Consider the following 20,893-nt stretch of genomic DNA (forward strand, 5'->3'; position numbering starts at 1 on the left):
TTGGCCCGATTCAGGGCTCAACCCTTGAGGCTTGAGTCCCTTGGCCCCGCTTGCACTCTGTTCTTGGCTGCTGTCTTTCTTAACCTTGCGCCGCCATTCTTGCTCCCCACAGCTCTCGTCGTGCAGGATGCGACAAAAGGGAATACTGGCTAAAGTTGAGAACACATCAATTTTGGGGTCTGCTTAATGGCACTGAGATTGAATACCATATTTCCCCGAAAATAAGACCTAACCGGACAATAAGCCCTAGCATCGTTTTTCAGAATGCTTGTAATATAAAATAAGCCCTAATGTGTCTTTTGGACCAAAGATTAATATAAGACCCAGTCTTATTTTCGGGGAAATATGGTAGGGCTTATTTTACATTACGAGCATCCTGAAAAATCATGCTAGGGCTTATTTTTCACTTAGTCTTATTTTCGGGGAAACACGGTACTCACAGCATCTGAGTAATCTCAACTAGCCAAACCATCAATGAAACCAGGCCCAGTAAGAGCAACCTCTATGAATCTAGGGCTCTACTGAACCAGCAGCTTTGCTTTAGGGAGCAAAATGGGGGATAACTTTCCTAAAGGATAGCTGCTACTATTTCATGATTGGCTGAGATACTGCTGGGACCAGGACAGCTGTATTATTGAATATACCATGTGCATTTCACACATGAGGGCTTAAGTCTTTTCCATCTTGTTAGTTGGTTAAGATGACACACCTCCAAATCAAGTCAGAGGTGAGTCAGGTGTCCAGTGTAAAAGAGCTTGAGTAAGCTAAAAAGGACTATACTTGGTAGCCTTGTCAGGGCATCAAGTCAAACCACCCTTCCTCTCCACTCCCAAGGGCGCCTCCTTTTGCCATATATTCCAATCAACAAAATCAGTCACACACTCGAAGTCCAAAATAGCCATTATGGGCTGTGGGACCTCAAAGTTATCTTCTTTACATGCAACTCTTCCTTATTGGGACAATTCTGTGTCTTTTGGGAAGAGGGAGTATAGTATAAAACATTAACTTCTATACTTTTAGATGTAGAAATAACCACAATACAGTTCACTGGTACAAAGAGCCTCCATTTATTCATAAGGTCACATCCATTTCTCTTCCCTATTGTAAACCCTGCCTTAACAACTTGAGCTAAATCTAGTGCCCTGTGCCTCCACGGAAACTGATGTTAACTTGGGTATCTGTATCCCATAGAATCATAAAAGCTTGAGTCCCTCCCTTCCTTGAAGTCTCCCAGAATACTTGGGTCTGTGGTAAAGGCTCTGGGTACCCTCTGGAGACAGGAAAACTTCTTTCCCCTTAAAGCAGCTGAGATTGGGGTACATGGAGGTAACATGAGGTGTGGAGGGAGAGTGGCTTCATGACATTAAGCCACATTTATTTTAGTTGCTTGATGGCTGCTCACCATTCATCCAAAAAACCTCCACAAAACCTTCTAACTTTTTAGGTTCACCCAAAGCCCTGTATCAGGTGGTACCACCTACTTTATTATATTGAAAGGATGTCTTTTGTAGGAATTCTCTGATGAGCTTTGAGGGACTCTTTCACATAGTAACCCTCTAATAAGGTTTGTACCCTGTGGCTGATAAAAGCTGGGCTTATCCAGTAGTATTCTGACTCCCTAGCAGAGGGAAGGCTTTTATGTGCAGAAATACACCCAAACATGTAAGAGCTCAACAGAATACAAGCTTAATTCTTGCTCATAAAATGTTCAAATAATAAAGATGTGGAAGAGAATTTTGTTTCACATATTTCAGGCACCCTGTGCTATGCCATGTTAAAGCATGGCACCCTGGAAAGTCATCTCCATTTTACCCTGACAGCAGCCTGGTAGTCAAGGAAGTCTTTTCTTAGAACTGGATGTGGCATATAATGTGAGCATTCACATTCCACTGGCCAGTCACAAAGTCCCACTTAGATGAAAGGGAGACTGGGAAATTAGATTACCTATGTGCCTGGAGGAAAAATGAAATTCTTCCTACCTAATGGACTACCAGCCTGTGTGATATGTGTGTTATCTAATAGGCATGACATCATTCAAAAGGGCTTTCCATAGTACCTTAAAAGAAACATAAACCTGCACCCATTCTTTCATATACTCTCAGGGTTGCCTTTTCGACAAAATTCTTCATATATTCATATTTGTATGGTTTCTCTCCCGTGTGAATTTTCTGATGTCAACTGGGTTAGTCTTTTAGCCAGAAGGATTTCCTTTAGTTGTTATATCAACAGGGTTTTCTCCCTCCCTGAATTCTCTGGCGTATATTTAGGGTTGACTTCTTATACAATTTTCCATATTCATTACATTCATGAGATTTCTCCCCACTGTGAGTTCTCAGATGTATTCTGAGGTTTGATTTCTGGCCAAAAGTTTTCCCACATTTATTACACTGAAAGGGTTTCTCCCCTGTATGAATTCTGTGATGATCACTAAGTATTGCCTTCCGGACAAATTTTTTCCCACATTCATTACATTTAAATGGTTTCTCCCCAGTGTGAATTCTCTGATGCACTCTGAGGGTTGATGTCCGGGCGAAAGTTTTCTCACATTCATTACATTTAAATGGTTTCTCTCCTGTGTGCGTTTTCTGATGTTGAATGAGATGGTCTTTTCGCCAGAAGGATTTTTCACATTCATTACACTGATAAGTTTTCTCACCACTGTGAGTTCTCTGATGTATTCTGAGGTTTGACTTCTGGCCAAAAGTTTTTCCACATTCATTGCATTGAAAGGATTTCTCCCCTGTGTGAGTTCTATGATGAACTCTGAGAGTTGACTTTTGAACAAAAGTTTTCCCACATTCACTACATTTATAGGGTTTCTCTCCTGTATGAATTCTCTGATGTCCCCTGAGGGTTGATTTCTGGACAAATGTTTTCCCACATTCATTACATTTATAGGGTTTCTCTGCTGTGTGAATTCTCTGATGTGTATTGAGGTGTGACTTCTGGGAGAAAGTTTTTCCACATTCATTACATTCAAATGGTTTCTCTCCTGTGTGGGTTCTCTGATGTTGAATGAGATGTCCTTTTTGACAGAAGGATTTCCCACATTCATTACATTTGTAGGGTTTTACCTCAGAGTGAGTTCTCTGGTGTACTTTGCTGGCTGATGTCTGGTAGGATTTCCTATTTTCATGATAGTCAAATGCTCTATCCCCAGTTTGTGTTCTGTCATTACATACCAATGGATTCTCTTCTGTGACAATTCTCTGAGGTTGAGTGAGACGTAAATACCTGTTGAAATTATTCCCCCTTGCATTACATTCATAGGGTTTCACAGCCATGTTAAATTTACTGTATTCCTTGACAGCTGATTTCTCACAGGATTTCCCACACTGATTAAAATGAGAATGTTTCTCCCTTGTCCCAGTTCTTTTGTGGTCAAAGAAATTTGTCTTACCACAGTTTTCCCTAGAATCATCATCTTTACAGGATTTTTCTCCTGTGTGAGTACTCTTATGTATAACACAAGCAGCTTCATCATAGGCTTTTCCAATTACAGTATATTCAAAAGACTGTTCCAAACTTTGACACTTTTGATGCTCAGGAAGATTTTCCATATAACTGAAGGCTTTCCAATTTTTATTACATTCACAACATTTCTCTCCAATATGAATTCTCTCAAAGTTAATTTTGAAAGGCAAATTTTCACAGACATTACAGCAACCTGTTTTTTTTCTTGAATAGGTTCTATTATTAATGATGAACTGAGAAATACTTTGTAAATTCACTCCCCATGAGTCACATTTACAGGACATTTTTGGTGAAGAAACAGAAGCTATGTGCAGATTAAATGGTTTCCCCAAAACTTCCTCTTCTCTAGTCAAAGGTTTATTATTGATGAATGTAACTTGCTGCAAGTGTTTGGCTTTGATTTTCTTGTTCCCCTTGATCAGACCATCATCTCTGTAATGTTCTAAAATTGAGAAAAATTGTAAACATCTTATGAATCTTTACATTTCTTATGAGAGTCAGGCTTATAGACATATAGCCTATGTTGCATTTCAGTTTTTTGCTGCTCAGGATTAAATACCTTGCGTCTGTGTGTGAATATATACACAGTCACTCTCCTTTAAAAGATAATATTGATATAGCAAAAAGGAGAGGGTAAACTGGTAATAAATATCTATCTGTACTTACATTGTGATAAATTGGATTTTCCTACCTGGATGGAGAAGTGAAAGAAAAGGAAAATAGAAATTAAACGTTTATAGGAGTGGTATTTTAGGAGAAGCAGGAGAACCAGATAATGGGATGAATACAAAAAGGACTATAAACTTATGTAGAATAATAAAATAAATTAGGAGATAATCAGCATTATGGGCTAGGCCCAATGGGAAGGGTTTGGTTTGTGAAATAAATTGCAGGATAGATCCTACATTATCTAGGCTATATTGGTAGAATATTCAAGAGTCTGCATCCAATTTGACATCATACCTTGTTTCCATTCAACATCAAATTGATATCACTAACTGCCTCATGATTAAATGAAGACATTTATAGCTCAGGATCTAACCCATCTTACAGTGTAAAACTGATGAAAGAAAAATCCATTCTTGCAAATAAATTAGAGTCACTGCCTAATTCTGGCTGTGGTACCGTTTATTCCATTTTTCAAAACTGAATAATAAGTGACCCTGATCACCTCATCCTAAATTTCCACATTTCAATTTGATATGAGTGATGCAGTTTTACATGGGGTATCATGGAAAGCCTTACTGCGAAGATGACACTTAAGAAAGGTACAAATTTTTATGTATTCTGGATGCCCATCCTTTACAGGTTATATGAGTTGTAAATATCATCCACTTTGGATCATCTCTTAACTCTTTGTTAAGCATAAAATAATTTATATCTGCATAAAACTTATGTGTAATATAACAGTATAGAGTAAATACTCATGGAATTAGAAACCAGGCCAAGAAATAGAACACAAATGACTCTGCAAAAATCCCTATTCAACCCTGCCAGTTTACAACTTCTTCATGCTTATGAGTTCACCACTCTCTTACTATTTATGTAATCATTCCCTTGACTTTCATTGTAGTTTTATCACCAATATATAAATTCCTAAAAATGTAACTGAGTTTTGCCTGTTTCTGATGTGTGTATTTAATTATACATGCATATTTATATTTTTTTATTTCGTTTGCTTAATATGTTTATTTCATTTGTTTAATATTATGTAATCACTGCATAAGATTTTATGTAACTTTATAATTCTCCCTTAAGGAATACAACTATTTATTTATTCTACTGCTGATGAGCCCAATTTGGGGCAAAAATAATATTGCCAAATTATTCTTTTAGAGAACACAATCATGGCTTTCTATAGGGAATACAGTTAGGAAAAGGATCACTTGGTTACAAAGTATGTAAAACTTCAACTTGATTTGATAACATTCTCCAGATTCCACAGTGGTTTTACCAGTTTACATTTTCAGTCAATGAATGAGGGTCTTTAATATTTCACATCTTCACCAGGACTTGGCATTGCTATATTTGTTAATCTCACTACATTATCATACATTGTCTCTTTATCTCAACTTACATATTTTTTGCATCCTGTAAAAACTAAAGAGATTAAACACATTTTCAAAGATTTAATGGCCATTTGAAAGTTCCTGTTCAAAGTCTTTCACCTATTTTTCAACTAGGTTGCTACCTTTTCCTACATTGACTTGCCAAAGTTCTTACATTTTCAGGAAGCTTATCCTTCCTAGGTTACTTGTACTATATATATATTCTGCTACTCTGTGGTTTGTCTTTTCATCCTTTTAATGGTATCTTTTATGAACAAAGTTCTCAATTTTAATTTAGTCAAGTTTATTAATCATTTGCTTTTGACTGGTACTTTTTGTGACTTTGGGCCTTTTAAGAAAAGTCTTGAAATACAGAGGTGTTCACCTCAAACCTGCCCTTCTGGAGTCTAACTGCCCCAGCAGAATTCTGTCTGCTAGTGCTCAGTAACTCACCTTGGTGGCTCTGGTTTGAGACTTCTTCCTCTAAGAACCAAGGGTCTTCTCTTTGCTCCAACTTAAAGATCACCCCTGGTTTGTAAATGCAGTTTCCTGTAAATACAGAACAATGGCATACTTAGACTAGATGACAAGCTTTTTGATCTCCAAAAATGGAAAAAAATACAGCTTCAGGAACAGTAACCTGAAGGTCCTCATTTGAATTTATCACTGGGAGTTGACAACACAAACATTCTTTCTATTCCTCAACAGGACTTAGTTATTTTATTATACTCCTGAGTTAAAAAGTAAATAACATTAAAATCTAAAGTATTCATGTGTACTGGGATGTTAAAAGGAAATGCCTTCTTATTTACAAAGGTAAATGCTTATCTGCTCACCCACGGAGACGAGGTGGCTGTAGATCTCCAGCATCACGTCTCTGTAGAGGGCCCGCTGAGCAGGGCCCAGGCGCTGCCACTCCTCCTGGGTGAACTCCACAGTCACGTCCTTGAAGGTCACTGAGGCCTGTAACAGCACATTTCTGTTCAATTTGAAGGGTTTAGAATTAGGTGACACAGAAAATACCTAAGATAACAATTCTTGTTCACTGTAAAGAGCTTAAAACAACAAATGAAAATAAGTATGCCTATTTTGGATCTAATTTTACTTTTTTAAAAAAAATTTTATTGGGGAACAGTGTGTTTTTTCCAGGACCCATCAGCTCCAGGTCAAGTCATTGTCCTTCAGTCTAGTTGTGGAGGGCGCAGCTCAGCTGCAAGTCCAGTTGCTGTTTTCAGTCTTTAGTTGCAGGGGGCACAGCCCACCATCCAATGTGGAAATTGAGCCGGCAACCTTTTTGTTGAGAGCTCACACTCTAACCAACTGAGCTAACTGAAGCAGTCCCCTCATTTTCTTATACTTTGGAGTTACTCAATTAGTAAAAATGTTTGTAACTTAATTTGTATATATTTGTGAGTTATGTACATGTACTATAAATAAGCATATTAGTAAAGCTTTTGTTGCTTAAATTTTTTTCAGCAAACAAATAAATAAATTTCCTACAATTTTTATCCCATACCCAAATACACTACCCTAGGCATACTCTAGGCTAGGGCTCAGAAAATTATGACATGTGGCCAAATCCAGCTTGCCACTGTAAAATAAAGTTTTATTGGAACACAACTACACATACTCAAGCATTGTGTATTGTCCATAGTTACTTTTCTGCCGAAAACAGCAGCGCCTAGTACTTCCATAAGAGATCTTAAAACTATCAAAATTGAAAATATGTACTACCTGACCCATTACAGAAAAAAAGTTTGTCAACTTCTGGACTAACCGATCCAATTAAAGATTGACAGCATAAAAACATGGAAAACACAATTTATAGAGAGGGATATGTCCAGATTCAAAGTAAAAGGATGAAAAAGATACATACATAGTCACTAACCAAAAGAAAGTCGATGTGGTTATGTTAAGATGAACATGAAAAACATTTTGAAGGTAAGAATGATAAAACATAATGAATAACAATATGATAAAATGGTCCTTTTAACAGAAGATAACACAAATTGGTATGCACTTGAAAATATACTGTTTCCCCGAAAATAAGGCCTAACCAGACCATCAGCTCTAATGCGTCTTTTGGAGCAAAAATTAATATTAGACCCCAGTCTTACATTATAATGCATAAGACCCGGTCTTATTTTACTATAAGAATTTAATTTTTGCTCCAAAAGACGCATTAGAGCTGATGGTCTGGCTAGGTCTTATTTTCAGGGAAACACAGTAGCTTCCAAACACAGTCAATCTTCTTTATTCAGATTCTGTATTTGCAAATTTACCTACTCACTAAAATTTACTTGTAACTTCAAAATCAGTACTCATGATTTTGCGGACATTCACAGAATGGTAAAAAATTTGCCCAATACCCATTTTCCTGGCTGAGGTTGAACAAGATAATTCCTTGCTTTCTTCTTTCAGCTGTCATGCTGTAAACAAGTGTCCCTTTGCAATCTATTTAGCACTTTTTTTTGCACTTTTCTTGTGATTTCACTTTTTAAAATGGCTCCCCTGTGTAGTGCAGAAGTGCTGTTATGTTCCTAAGTGCAAGGTTTTGTTATGCCTTATGGAAAAAACAAGGGTGTTAGATAAGCTGTATTGAAGCATTAATTATGGTGCTGTTGACTGTTAGATTATACATCAACAATATTAAATAAGGTGTTTTAAACAAAAACACATTTAAACAATGTTCTGTACAGATTAGTTGTTCAAAAGAGGCTTGCAGGAACCTAACCCTATTATTTCCCCTAGGAGGAAGGACTCAGTATTTGCTAATTTCAGTGTTTGTGGTGACTGAGAATAATAAGAATTGACTATATGTAAACAAAAGTTAACAGAAATGAGATAGATACACAGTTGTAATTAATGATTTTAACACAACTCTCTCAGTAACTCACAGGACAAGCAGAATGAAAAAAAACCAAACGGGATTTAGAACAGGAGTTAGCAGACTACAGCCCAGAGGCCAAATGTGGCCCACTACTGGTTTTTTTATAAATAAAATTTTATTGGAACACAGTTATATCCATTTGTTTATGTATTATTTATGGTTACTATAGACTACAACTATAGAGTTTGGTAGTTCCAACAGAGACTTTTATCTCCCACAAAGCCTACTATCTGACATTGACATAAAAAGTTTGGTGACCACTGATACAGAAGATGTAACTAACCAACTTAACTGAAATATAAATTATTTTCTTGTGCACTTTACATATTAAAAAACAAAAAGTGTCACCAAATTAGAAAAAATTACAATCATACAGTATGGCTTTGAAGTTTTACTCAGAGATGTAGAGAACTGAAAGAACAATGCAGACATGCACTACTTAACACTGGAGATATGTTCTGAGAAGTGCATTGTTAGGTGATTTCATCATTGTGTGAACATCACAGAGTGCACTTACGCAACCTAGACGGTATAGCCTATACACACCTAGGCTGTGTGGTATACTACCATCATATATGCAGTCTGTCATTGACCAAAAACATTGTTATGTGGTACATGTATTAACAGCCGTATAACAAGAACAAAGCTGGGAAAATTGTAAATTAATGTCTTTTTGAACTCATCAGAGAAATGAAACTGCATGGCAAACATACAATCTGAATAGACACAGACAATAGTTTAGTGGTTACCAGAGGGTAAGGGGGGAGGATGGTGGTAGATGAGGGTAAGGGAGATCAAATATATGATGATGGAAGGAGAACTGACTCTGGGTGGTGAACACACAATGTGATATATAGATGATGTATTACAGAATTGTACACCTGAAATCTATGTAATTTAATAACAATTGTCACCCCAATAAGCTTTAATTAAAAAAAAAAAAACATACAATCTGAAATCAGAAGACATTGGTACCTCTAGGGAGAATCAGGACCCCACTCATTTGCTTAATGCTACCAAACTCCATATAAAACAATAGGAAGATAAAGCTAGAAAAATTTGAGCAACCTGCTAAAGCCCGTGTGTGTGCAAATGTGAGTGTGAAGTTCCTGGGGAGGTGGTATGTATCACAGATGGGTGATCTCTACCTTGTGGGATTTTTCTCCAGGAACCCATCCTGTCACAGAGATAATTAGGGGACAATTCAGAGGAAGTCCCTTTCTGCTGGCTAGTGAAGGGGAAGAACTGTCACTGCTTAAATCCACTCACAGCCACCTTGTATATCTCCACTACAGAATACTTAACGTGTAAGAGAAAAGGCATCAAAGCACATAGCTTGAAGCCAATGGTGGGATCCCATTGCCGTAGGAGAAGAGCAAGAGCAGATACTACCAAAATGCTGCTGAGACCCAAGTCCTCAGGCCTAAGACAAGTTAAATTAGAAGATAAGCCCCATTTCCAGAGAACTCTCATTATTTGACCTATCTGGTGGTTCCCTGGAAGACCTCACTCATAAGGTTATCTTCATCTGACTTGACTCAAAGTTCACCCACTGCAAATAGCATGTCATTATTTAAAAAAAAAAAAAAAAAAAAAAAAAAAAAGAGAAAAGGGTCGGCCTGTTGGCTCAGGCGGTTAGAGCTCCATGCTCCTAACTCCGAAGGCTGCCGGTTCGATTCCCACATGGGCCAGTGGGCTCTCAACCACAAGGTTGCCAGTTCAATTCCTTGAGTCCCTTGCGGGATGGTGGGCAGCACCCTCTGCAACTGAAATTGAACACAGCACCTTGAGCTGAGCTACCGCTGAACTCCCAGATGGCTCAGTTGGTTGGAGTGCGTCCTCTCAACCACAGGATTGCCAGATGGACTCCCGCAAGGGATGGTGGGCTGTGTCCCCTGCAACTAGCAACGGCAACTGGACCTGGAGCTGAGCTGCGCCCTCCACAACTAAGACCGAAAGGACAACAACTTGACTTGGAAAAAAGTCCTGGAAGTACACACTGTTCCCCAATAAGTTCCCGTTCCCCTTCCCCAATACAAAATCTTAAAAAACAAACAAACAAACAAAAACTTCTATTTCTCACATTTCACTCACTTGCTTTCACAAATCTGCGAAAAAAAAAGAAAACAATCACAGGATATTGTTTACCATCATGGCTATGTCAGGTAATTTATACAGTTAAGGAAAACATTCTAACAAAAAGCTTAAAAGGAAAAGCTGGAGAGTGAGCTATCCAAAAGGGGCTTTGAAAAGCTCAGACATATCACTGGCAATTTGGAAGGTCACACACATGTTCTGGGCTTTGTGTATATTCAGGAAAGATCTGAGACGGCACTACATGCTCACCTCTCATCCTCTCATTAACCTTGAGACTGCAAGAAAAGTGAAGGCTTAATACGGAGTAGTAAAATGCCAGGCTAACTGGTGAAGGCATGCCTTCATACACACAGAGCAACTTGGCAAAGTTTGGAGACTTATCGATTACAGGTATTTAAGGAAATCATTGTCCGATTACTAGCTGACTTACTTAGCTAATAGAGCAGACTTCAGTGGCCAAACATTACAAAGAATACAGACTCTACAGAATTAGTTCAAAAGAGTCATTGAACAAACGTAACAGCTGAGGTGGGGGAGATTCTCATTACAAATTGCTACATTATATTTTAAATGTCTAGTTATGAACTAAAATTTGAGATATGCAAACGAATGAGAAAGTATGGTTCATACACAAGAACCATACACAAGAAAAAAGTTTTTTTTTGTTGTTGTATGAAACAGTAGAAACTGACCTCGAGGAGGTCCAGACATTGGACTTACTAGACAAATACTTTTTATCAATTATTTTAAATATGTAGAAAGAACTAAAGGAAACCATATCTAAAGGACCAAAGTAAGGGAACAACGTCTCACCAAATAAACAACATCCATAAAGAGACAGAAATTACATATGTGATAGAAAAGCAAACTGAAATTCTGGAGTTGAAAGTATTACAATTGAAATGAAAAATTCCCTAGAGGGCTCAATAGCAGATCTGAGTAGGCGGGAGAATCAGCCAATTTGAATATAAATCTACTGAGATGATCCCATCTGAAAACAGAACATTAAAAAAAAATGAAGGAAAATGAACAAAAATCTTTAGTAACCTGTGCGACACAATCAAAGTAGCAACATTCACATAACAGGAGTAGGTAGAAAGGAGAAAGCAAAAAGCACTGAAAGACAGAATGAATCTTAAAAGCAGCAAGAGTAGTGACTCATCACTTCCAAAGGTTCCCAAATAAGATTAATAACTGATTTCTCATCGGCTTTATTTTCAGCACTTTATGTTTCTTAAAGTGCTGAAAATAAAGCCTGTTAAACAAGCCTTCACTATTCAGCAAAACCATCCTTCAAAAATGAAGAAGTAATTATGACATTCACAGATAAACAAGGACTGGGAAAATATGCCAGTAGTACACTATTAATAAAGGAGTCATAAAGGCTGTAATGAAAGTACACTAGATAATAACTCAAATCCATATGGAGAAGAAATCAATGTAGGTAAAAGCAACTACACAGGTAAAAATATAAAAGGCACTATAAATGTATTTGTATTTATTTTTCTCCTTATGATTTCAAGACAACTGCATAAAGCAGTAATTAGAAATCTGTTGGTATACATACAATGGATGAAAAAATTTGGATAATAGTAACAACAGCACAAAGGAGTCAGGAGGGAATGCAGCTATAAAAGAGCAAAGTTTTAGTATGCTATTGAAATTAAGATGGTATTGATCTGAATAAGACTGTTAGAGTTAAGATGTTCACTGTAATCAACAAGGTAACCACTAATAACAAAAAAAAAAGTTGTAAAAGAACAAGGTATTTAAAATGGTATTCTAGGAAATATTGATCTAACACAAAAGAAGGCAAAAATGGTGAAGTAGAAAAAAATCACATACTGAAAACAAATGTCTAAATGGAGGGTAAATGCTACTTAGTGCATTAAATGTTAACAGTTAAATACTTGAATTAAAAGGCAGAGATTAGCAGAATCAATTAAAAAAATGTGATCTACTTATACTTGTATTCTGTCTGCAATAGACACTTTACATTCAAAGACACCACAATTTGAAAGTAAAAGACTGGTAAAATATATATACCATGTAGATAGTAACCAAAAGAGACCAGGATTGCCTATACTAGTATTAGGCAAAATAGACTTTAAGACCAAAAACAGAGAGAGAGAGACACACACACACAAAAGAATGGAAAGAAGGATACTTTATAATGGTAAAAGGAACAATACATCAAGAAGATATAACAGTTATAAATATACATGTACCTAACAGTAGAGCTTTAAAATACGTGAAGCAAAACTAGCAGAATTGGGCCGGCCCGGTGGCTCAAGCAGTTAGAGCTCCATGCTCCTAACTCCGAAGGCTGCCAGTTCAATTCCCACATGGGCCAGTGGGCTCTCAACCACAAGGTTGCTGGTTCAACTCCTGGAGTCCCGCAAGGGATGGTGGGCTCCGCCCCCTGCAACTAAGATTGAACACAGCACCTTGAGCTGAGCTGCCTCCCGGATGGCTCAGTTGGTTGGAGCACGAGCTCTCAACCACAAGGTTGCCAGTTCAATTCCTCGAGTCCCTCAGGAGATGGTGGGCAGTGCCCCCTGCAATTAAAATTGAACACGGCACCTTGAGCTGAGCTGCCGCTAAGCTCCTGGATGGCTCAGTTGGTTGGAGTGTGTCCTCTCAACCACAAGGTTACCGGTTCGACTCCTGCAAGGGATGGTGGGCTGTGCCCCCTGCAACTAGAAATGGCAACTAGAAACGGCAACTGCAACTGGACCTGGAGCTGAGCTGCGTCCTCCACAGCTAAGACTGAAAGGACAACAACTTGAAGCTGAATGGCACCCTCCACAACTAAGATTGAAAGGACAACAACTTGACTTGGAAAAAAGGCCTGGAAGTACACACTATTCCCCAATAAAGTCCTGTTCCCTTTCCCCAATAAAATCTTTAAAAAAAAAAACTAGCAGAACTGACTTGAAAAGATAAAAAAAAATAATTTGGGCGGGCAGTTAGCTCAGTGGTTAAAACGTAGTGCTCATAATACCAAGGTTGCCGGCTCGATTCCCACATGGGCCAGTGAGTTGCACCGTCCACTAGATTGAAAATGACGACTTGACCTGGAGCTGAGCTGCGCTCCCCACAACTAGATTGAGAACAACAACTTGGCATGGAGCTGATGGGTCCTGGAAAAACACACTGTTCCCCAGTATTCCCCAGTTAAAAATAAATAAATAAAAATAATAATAATAATAATAATTCAACACTAATACTTAGAGAGTTTAATACTCTACTCTCATGATGGACAGCACTAGTAGACAGAAGATTAACATTGGAAAAGCACACTTGAACAACACTCTATATCAACTAGACCAAGAAGATATCTACAAGAACATGTAGGCCAACACCAGCAGCATAAACATTTTTCTCAAGTATACATGGAACATTCTCCAGTATAGACCATTTGTTAGGCCATAAAACAAGTCTCAATACATTTTATTTTAAGTTTTATTATTTTAAATTAAAATTTAAAAAATTTTTCAATTGTATAATAGTTGACATACAGTATTATATTAGTTTCAATTGTACAACATACTGATTACACATTTACATAACTTACGAAGTCATCACCTCAATTCAATACATTTTAAAGGTTAAAATCATACAAAGTATCTTCTATGACCATAATAGAATGAAATCAGAAATCAGTGAGAGAAGAGAAACCGGAAAATTAAAAAATATGTGAAAATGAAACAACACACTTGTAAAACACCCAAAAGATCAAAGAAAAATAACAAGGGAAATGAGAAAATACTTTGAGACACTGAAAATGAAAACAACATACCAAAAATTATGAGATACAGATAAAGCAGTGCTTAGAAAGAAATTTATACCTATAACACCTACATTTAAAAAGATCTCAAATCAATAACCTAACTGTATATGTTAAGGAACTAGAAAAATAAGTGTGAACTAAACCCAAAACTAGCGAAGGAAGGAAATAAAAAAATCAGAGCAGAGAAAAACAAAATAAAGAACAGGAAAACAATAACATCAACAAAACTGAGAGTTGGTTCTTTGAAAAGATCAACACAATTGATGAATCTTTAGGGAGACTAAGATAAAAGACGACTCAAATTTGCTAAAATCAGAAATGAAACTGAGGACATTACTACAGATCTTCCAGAAATAAAAAGGACTATAAGTGAGTCCTATAAACAACTCTACACCAACAAAGTAGGTGACCTAGATGAAAAGGACAAATTCCTAGAAACATACAAACTACTAAAATTGACTTAAAAAAAGAAAATCTGAATAGATCCATATAAAGGAGACTGAATCTATAATTAAAAACCTCTCCATCAATGAAAAGCCCAGAACCAGATGGCTTCACTGGTGAATTCTACCAGGCATTTAAGAATTAACACAAATCCTTCTCTAACTCTCCCCAAAATAGAAAAGGGAATACTTCCTAACTCATCCTATGAGTTACTCTGAAGCAAAGCCAGACAACGAAATCACAAGATGACTAAGGATCAATATTCCTTATGAATATAGATGTAAAATTCCTCAACAAAATACTAGCAAACTGAATCTAGCAGAATATTAAAATGATTATTTACTATAACCCGGTAGGATGTATCCCAGGAATGAAAGATAGTTCCTTAAAGGAAAACTCAACCAGTGTAATACACTATAGTAATAGAATGAAAGAAATTAACCACATGATGATCTCAATTGATGTAGAAAAAGTATCTAACAAAATCCAATACCCTTTCATGATAAAAGCACTCAAATTTAAACTAGGAATAGAAGTGAACTTCCTCACCACAATAAAAAGCACTTACGAGAAATCCATAACTAACATCTATACAACATTATATATAGGACAAGAATTTTTACTCCAAAGATCAGGAATAAGACAAGAATACCCGCTTTAACCAATTCCATTCATTGTACTGGAAGTTCTAGCCACAGCAAATAGGCAACAAAAAGAAAAAAAAAGCATCAAAATTGAAAAGGAAAAAAGTAAAACCATCTCTTGTCATAAACTATATGATCCAATATATAAATACATATAATATATAAATACTAAAAAATCCACAAAAAACTGTTAGAGCTAATAAACAAATTCAGCCCACTTCCAGGATGAACACACAAAAACCATTTGTATTTCTATACACTAGCAATGAACAATAAAAACATTAAGAAAACAATTCCATTGACGATAGAATTAAAAAAAACACTTAGGTGTAAATTTAACCAAGAAGATGAGTGACCTGTACATTGAACACTAGAAAACATTGCTGAAAGGAATTAAAGATGACCTACAAATGAAAGGAATCCTATGTTCATGGATTGGAAGATTTAATATTGTTATGATAGTAATACTCCCCAAAGTGATCTACAGATACAGTGAAATCTGTATAAAAATCCCAATGGCTTTTTTGTAGAAATGTTGATCCCAAAATTCCTGTGAAATTACAAGGGACCCTGAATAGTCAAAACAATCTTAAAAAATAACATAGTTTGAGGACTTGTACTTTTTGGTTTCAAAACTTAACTATATAAAGCAAGAGCAATCAAGACAGTGTAGTACTGGCATAAAGACAGACATACGGATCCACAGAATAGAAATGGGAGTCTAGAAATAAACCCATGCATCAATCATTTAACTATAAAGCAACAGAATCAAGACAATCCACAAGGATTAAAGGCAGTCTTGATGAGGTATTTGTAAACCTATGTTCATAGCAACATTTTTCATAATAACCAAAAGGGGGAAGCAATCTAGTGTCCATCACCAGATGAATGGATAAATAGAACATGGTGTATACCTACAATGCAGTATTATTCAGCCTTAGAAAGGAAGTAAATGCTGATACTTGCTACCACATGGATGAACTTTATGGAGGATTTTATGCTAATGAAATAAGCCAGTCACAAAAAGACAAATACTCTATGATTCTACTTATGTTAATGAAATTCAGACACAAAGTAAAATGGTGTCTGCCAGGGGCTGAAGGGAGGAAAGAATAGAGAGTTGCTATTTAATGGGTTTAGTTCCGCAAGATGAAAACAGTTCTGGAGATTGGGTGCACAACAGTAAGAATGTACTTTACACTACTGAACTTTACACTCAAAAATGGGTAAACTATGCTATCTGTATTTTACCACAATTAAAAAGAAAAAGAAAAAAGAGCCAAGTGTCTTAGATGCAGGGACTGCCATAACCAAATACCACAGCTTAAACAACAGAAATTTATGTCCTCACAGCCGTACAGGCTGGAAGTCCACATCAGGCTGTCAGCATGGCTGGGTTCCGGTGAGGCTCTCTGCCTGGCTTAGATGACCACCTTCTCATTGTGTCCTCAAGTGGCCTTTGCCTCGGTGCCTTATGATCTCATTTAACCTTAATTACTTAGCCCTATCTCCAAATACAGTAACATTAAGGGTTAGGACTCCAACATACGAATTTGAGGGGGGAGAATGGCAGACCCAAATGAGTCCATAGCATCAGGTGAACAGAATGAGGGTAAGATTCTAACGGTCAGTCTGGAGACGACAATGGGAATGTGATATGAGGTGGAGGCAGGAACAGTAGGATGTATCTAAGAAACTAAACGAGGTTCGGTTTTGCTTTAGAATAAAGTTATATACTGAATTTTTTAATGTCGTATTTCCCAGTAGATAGTGAACACTATTAAGAAAGAAAAGTATCTGTACTGTTTAAGCCATAATTATAGCACGTCAATTTCCTCAAACATCTTGGCTGTCCAACAAACAGATACCAAAAAAGTCAGAGTGGCAATAATGCAAAAGGAAGAAATGGGGAGGGGCGATGCCTCCAAAGCCTGAACTGATCATGAGAAATTGGGAATTTTATTGGATGGGGTAAGGAGCCACTAAGGTGACTTACACACAGATGAGACATTACCTCATCAGCATTTAGATAATAACCCCTGGGGAAGATGTGCTTGAGAAACGGGGGGCGGATTAGTAAAGAAGCTGTTCCAACAGTGCAGTCGTGAGACCATGAAAGAACGGGGAGGAATAAAGTAGAGAAATGTATTTAAAATACATTAGGTTGGACCATGTAAAAGTGCTATTATCTTTGACAACACAAATGGAAAAGTAGCAAGACGTGATTACCGACCAGATGTGGCAGAAGTTGAGTGTGAGAGCAAGAGAAGCCAAGGATGCATCCCGCTTCTGTGGCTCGGGTATCTGGCTGAAGGGTGTTTATCAACGAACGGGGGGAGATGAGGAGGAGGAGTTTGGGAAGGGCTATAAATGTTACTTTTGCTTTGAATCCCTTGAGCTAGAGACACCTGCACAGAGATGGTGAGCCAACTATGTCCAATGAGGTAGCCACTAAGCACATATGACTATTTAAAACCTAAACTAAAAATTCAGCTCCTCAGTTACACAAGCCACATTTCAAATGCCAAACAGGCACATGTGTCCAGTGGTCACTGCTTTGGACAGTACAGATACAGCTCATTTCCATCAACACAAAAAATGCCATTGGTTAGGGTGGGCTGCAGAGCCACATTTGGGAGAACTAGCAAAGGCCTCATTGTTAAAACCAGAGACGGATGAAATGACTCAAGAAGACTAGTTAGAATAGTGAGAAGGAATAGGAACTTGTGGATGAGACATGTGAAAGGGCAAGAGAAGGAAGAGGACTCCACGTAAGAAACAAGAGGCAGGGCCACAGCAGAGGAGGGTCACAGACACTCACATAGGAGACCTTCCAGAGGGAATGCTGGGGCCGTCAGGCGCTGCTCACAGGTCTAGTGAAGGAAGGACTAGGCAAGACCCACTGGACTTGACCCAATCAGGTCACGCGGTGAGCGCAGGTCACAGGCAGATGAGACATCAAGGCCTCATGCAGTAGACTCAAGTGTATATGGAATGTGGCAACGTCTGCCAGAGAACAGAACTTTAAACAATCTGCTGAACACCTTGTTTATGACAGGTACTTGAGAGAAATATTTATGGAGAGATATTTTTAAGGACATGAACATATAGGTCATTCATGCCGACCTCCAGTTAGTCTTAAGTATTATTCCTGAAATCAGCAGGCTGATCAGAAAAATGTCTACCTCCACTTCTGTTTTAGCTACCCAAACAACTGTATTAACAAAAGTCCTGCTTTGGCAATATGCCCTCTACTTCCACTGAGGAAAAAGTGCAAACATCCCGCATTTACTGAAAAGAGTGGTTATTGGAAAGATTTATACTATCACCTACATGAATATCAACAAAGACATTTTCCCTGACTTTGATGACTTTACAGATTCCATAAAGAATGTTTAGTTTAAACTTCTCATCAATGCAAACCTTTAAACTAATTTTATCCATCTGACTCTCTGCCATGGCGTCAGAAAAGTCAGGAAGAAATTTGCAGCTGCACTTTGGAAAATCTGTAAACATCACAGGACCTGCATCTACCCACGAGACAACTCTGCTGTGCTATTCATCTGCTTTTCTCCATCTTCCTTGAATGATGCTGGCACATTTCTATATTTCCATGTCAATGTATGGTTCCTTAACCATCTATGAAATCTGTTATAAAAAAGGTGTTAATAAATAACTCACCTGGGATATATTCATTTTCTGCTGCTCTTGGGAGAGTGTAGAGAACTGTGATGGATAAGCTGGGGGTAAGGAAAGAGGAACAGTCACGAACACAGCTTCTGTATTCACTTGTCTAAAAACCTCATCCCACCAGCTGGGGAAAAGGCCTCCCTATGTGAAAATGTTCTGTTGACCCTTGAGAAGGGGCACAAAGCACCACATAGAGACAGCACTTGTGAATATGTACATCTCTGACATGACTGCATGGATGTAACCTTGCTGTTTTTCATTGGGTGATTGTAAATTACTTTCCTATTCATTTAAAAATGTATATACTCTCTGACTAACAAAAAATTAAGACAGCATTAACATTTACACCTTGAGAAAATCAACAGAAATCTGACCAAAAAAAGTTAAGATGCTTAATGATTAAATATTTTCAAATCTTTTTGTTCTAATTTGTTGCAATTTCTCAAAAAGACTTTTAATAAGATACTTCTAGTGACTTAACCTGTGACAGAATGAATAGCCCTGTGCTTTGCTCCTAGCTCTATCCTGGGTGAGCAGGGAACATACATCTAAGATTCAATTTTTTTTTTTTAGGGTTTCAAGAGTTGGAAATAGAAGTCCCTTCCTATACATATTATCATGCTACGGATGCTATATATTCAAGACAAAGGAAGCGTTAACATATCTCTAAATGCCACCTGTGATGGACAGGGTATGAGAATGGCTCAGAATCTGGAAAGAGGGAAGAATGAAGAAAATGAGGGGCTATTTAAGGACTGAAGACAGGATTTCCTTGGCTCTGGCTCTGGCTTTATCTGTGCAGCCTGACAGCCACCCAGGCCTTTCAACCCCAGCTCACCGCCTTCAGCAAGCTGGTCTACAGTTTCCACTGTCACACAGCCTGTGATGGCTTCTGGGTGTGGTGACATCCCCAAGTCTGGCTCTCTCTGGACAAGATGATTCAGAACTGCTTCTGTCGGAGCAAATCAGGACCTGCTCCTTTCTGGGTTCTCCTGCATCTGTTCGGAAGCTCTGGTGAGGGTGGTCCCTGTCAGATGGGCTGTTCTTCCAGGTGGGAGCCCTGTCTGTAGGGCTCTCTCCTTCCTGCCACACAAGAGCTGCTTTGTTCCAGAGATGCTGAGATTTAGGCCTAGGAAACAAATTCATTTTAGTTGAAACTTTCATTGAGAGCAGTGCTTCTCAATTTCAACAGTACAGTACTGACATTTTGGGCTGGATAGTTCTTTATCGTGGGGGGGTTGTCCTGTGCATTGTAGGATATCCGGCAGCATTTCTGGCCCCTACCACCAGGTGTTAGTAGCAATCCTCCTTCCAGTTGTGACAACCAAAAACATCTCTAGACATTTGTGAAAGTCCTCTAGGGAGCAAAATCTCCCTAGTTGAGAACCACTGGTGTAGGGTGTTAAACCTGATTCTCTTGGAATTTATTAGAACTGTTCTATTAATTATTGTAACCACGAGCCACATCCCACTATTGAGCACTTGAAATGTGACTCGTGCCACATGTTGAAATAACATTTTGGATATACTAAGAAACACAATGCGGTAAGTCCTCACTTAATGTCATCCATAGGTTCTTGGAAACCAGCTTTAAGTGAAATGACATATAACAAAACCAATTTTATCACAGGCTAATTGATAGACACAAGAGTTAAGTTCCTATGGCATATTTCTGGTCATAAAAACATCACCAAACTTCAACATAAGGATCCAAAACACTTCTAATACTAAACACTGAAATAAATGTGCGCTATAGATATATTTAAGAAAGATTAATAAAAACAACACAATGATTTTCTAACCTGCTTATTCC

At 37.8% G+C, this 20,893-nt stretch overlaps 1 protein-coding gene across 5 annotated transcripts in view; it reads right to left on the reverse strand.

The window, feature by feature from the left end:
- Positions 1 to 344: 344 nt before the first annotated feature.
- Positions 345 to 20,893, reverse strand: part of ZNF510 (zinc finger protein 510) — a 79,989-nt gene continuing 59,440 nt past the window's right edge. For 3 of the 5 annotated variants that reach the window (XM_033123575.1, XM_033123574.1, XM_033123576.1), the window contains exons 2-6: positions 19,919 to 20,209; positions 19,072 to 19,130; positions 6,359 to 6,485; positions 5,976 to 6,071; positions 345 to 3,916 (exon numbers count right to left, since the gene is read on the reverse strand). In XM_033123575.1, coding sequence (XP_032979466.1) covers positions 2,223 to 3,916; positions 5,976 to 6,071; positions 6,359 to 6,485; positions 19,072 to 19,130; positions 19,919 to 19,988 — 2,046 coding nt within the window. In that variant the 5' untranslated portion in view covers positions 19,989 to 20,209 and the 3' untranslated portion in view covers positions 345 to 2,222. Of the gene's footprint in view, positions 3,917 to 4,140; positions 4,166 to 5,975; positions 6,072 to 6,358; positions 6,486 to 19,071; positions 19,131 to 19,918; positions 20,210 to 20,893 lie in introns of all 5 variants that reach the window. The other 2 variants (XM_033123578.1, XM_033123579.1) reach the window with 2 other exon arrangements.

Source organism: Rhinolophus ferrumequinum, chromosome 12, assembly GCF_004115265.2.
Source record: "Rhinolophus ferrumequinum isolate MPI-CBG mRhiFer1 chromosome 12, mRhiFer1_v1.p, whole genome shotgun sequence".
NCBI lineage: Eukaryota > Metazoa > Chordata > Mammalia > Chiroptera > Rhinolophidae > Rhinolophus > Rhinolophus ferrumequinum.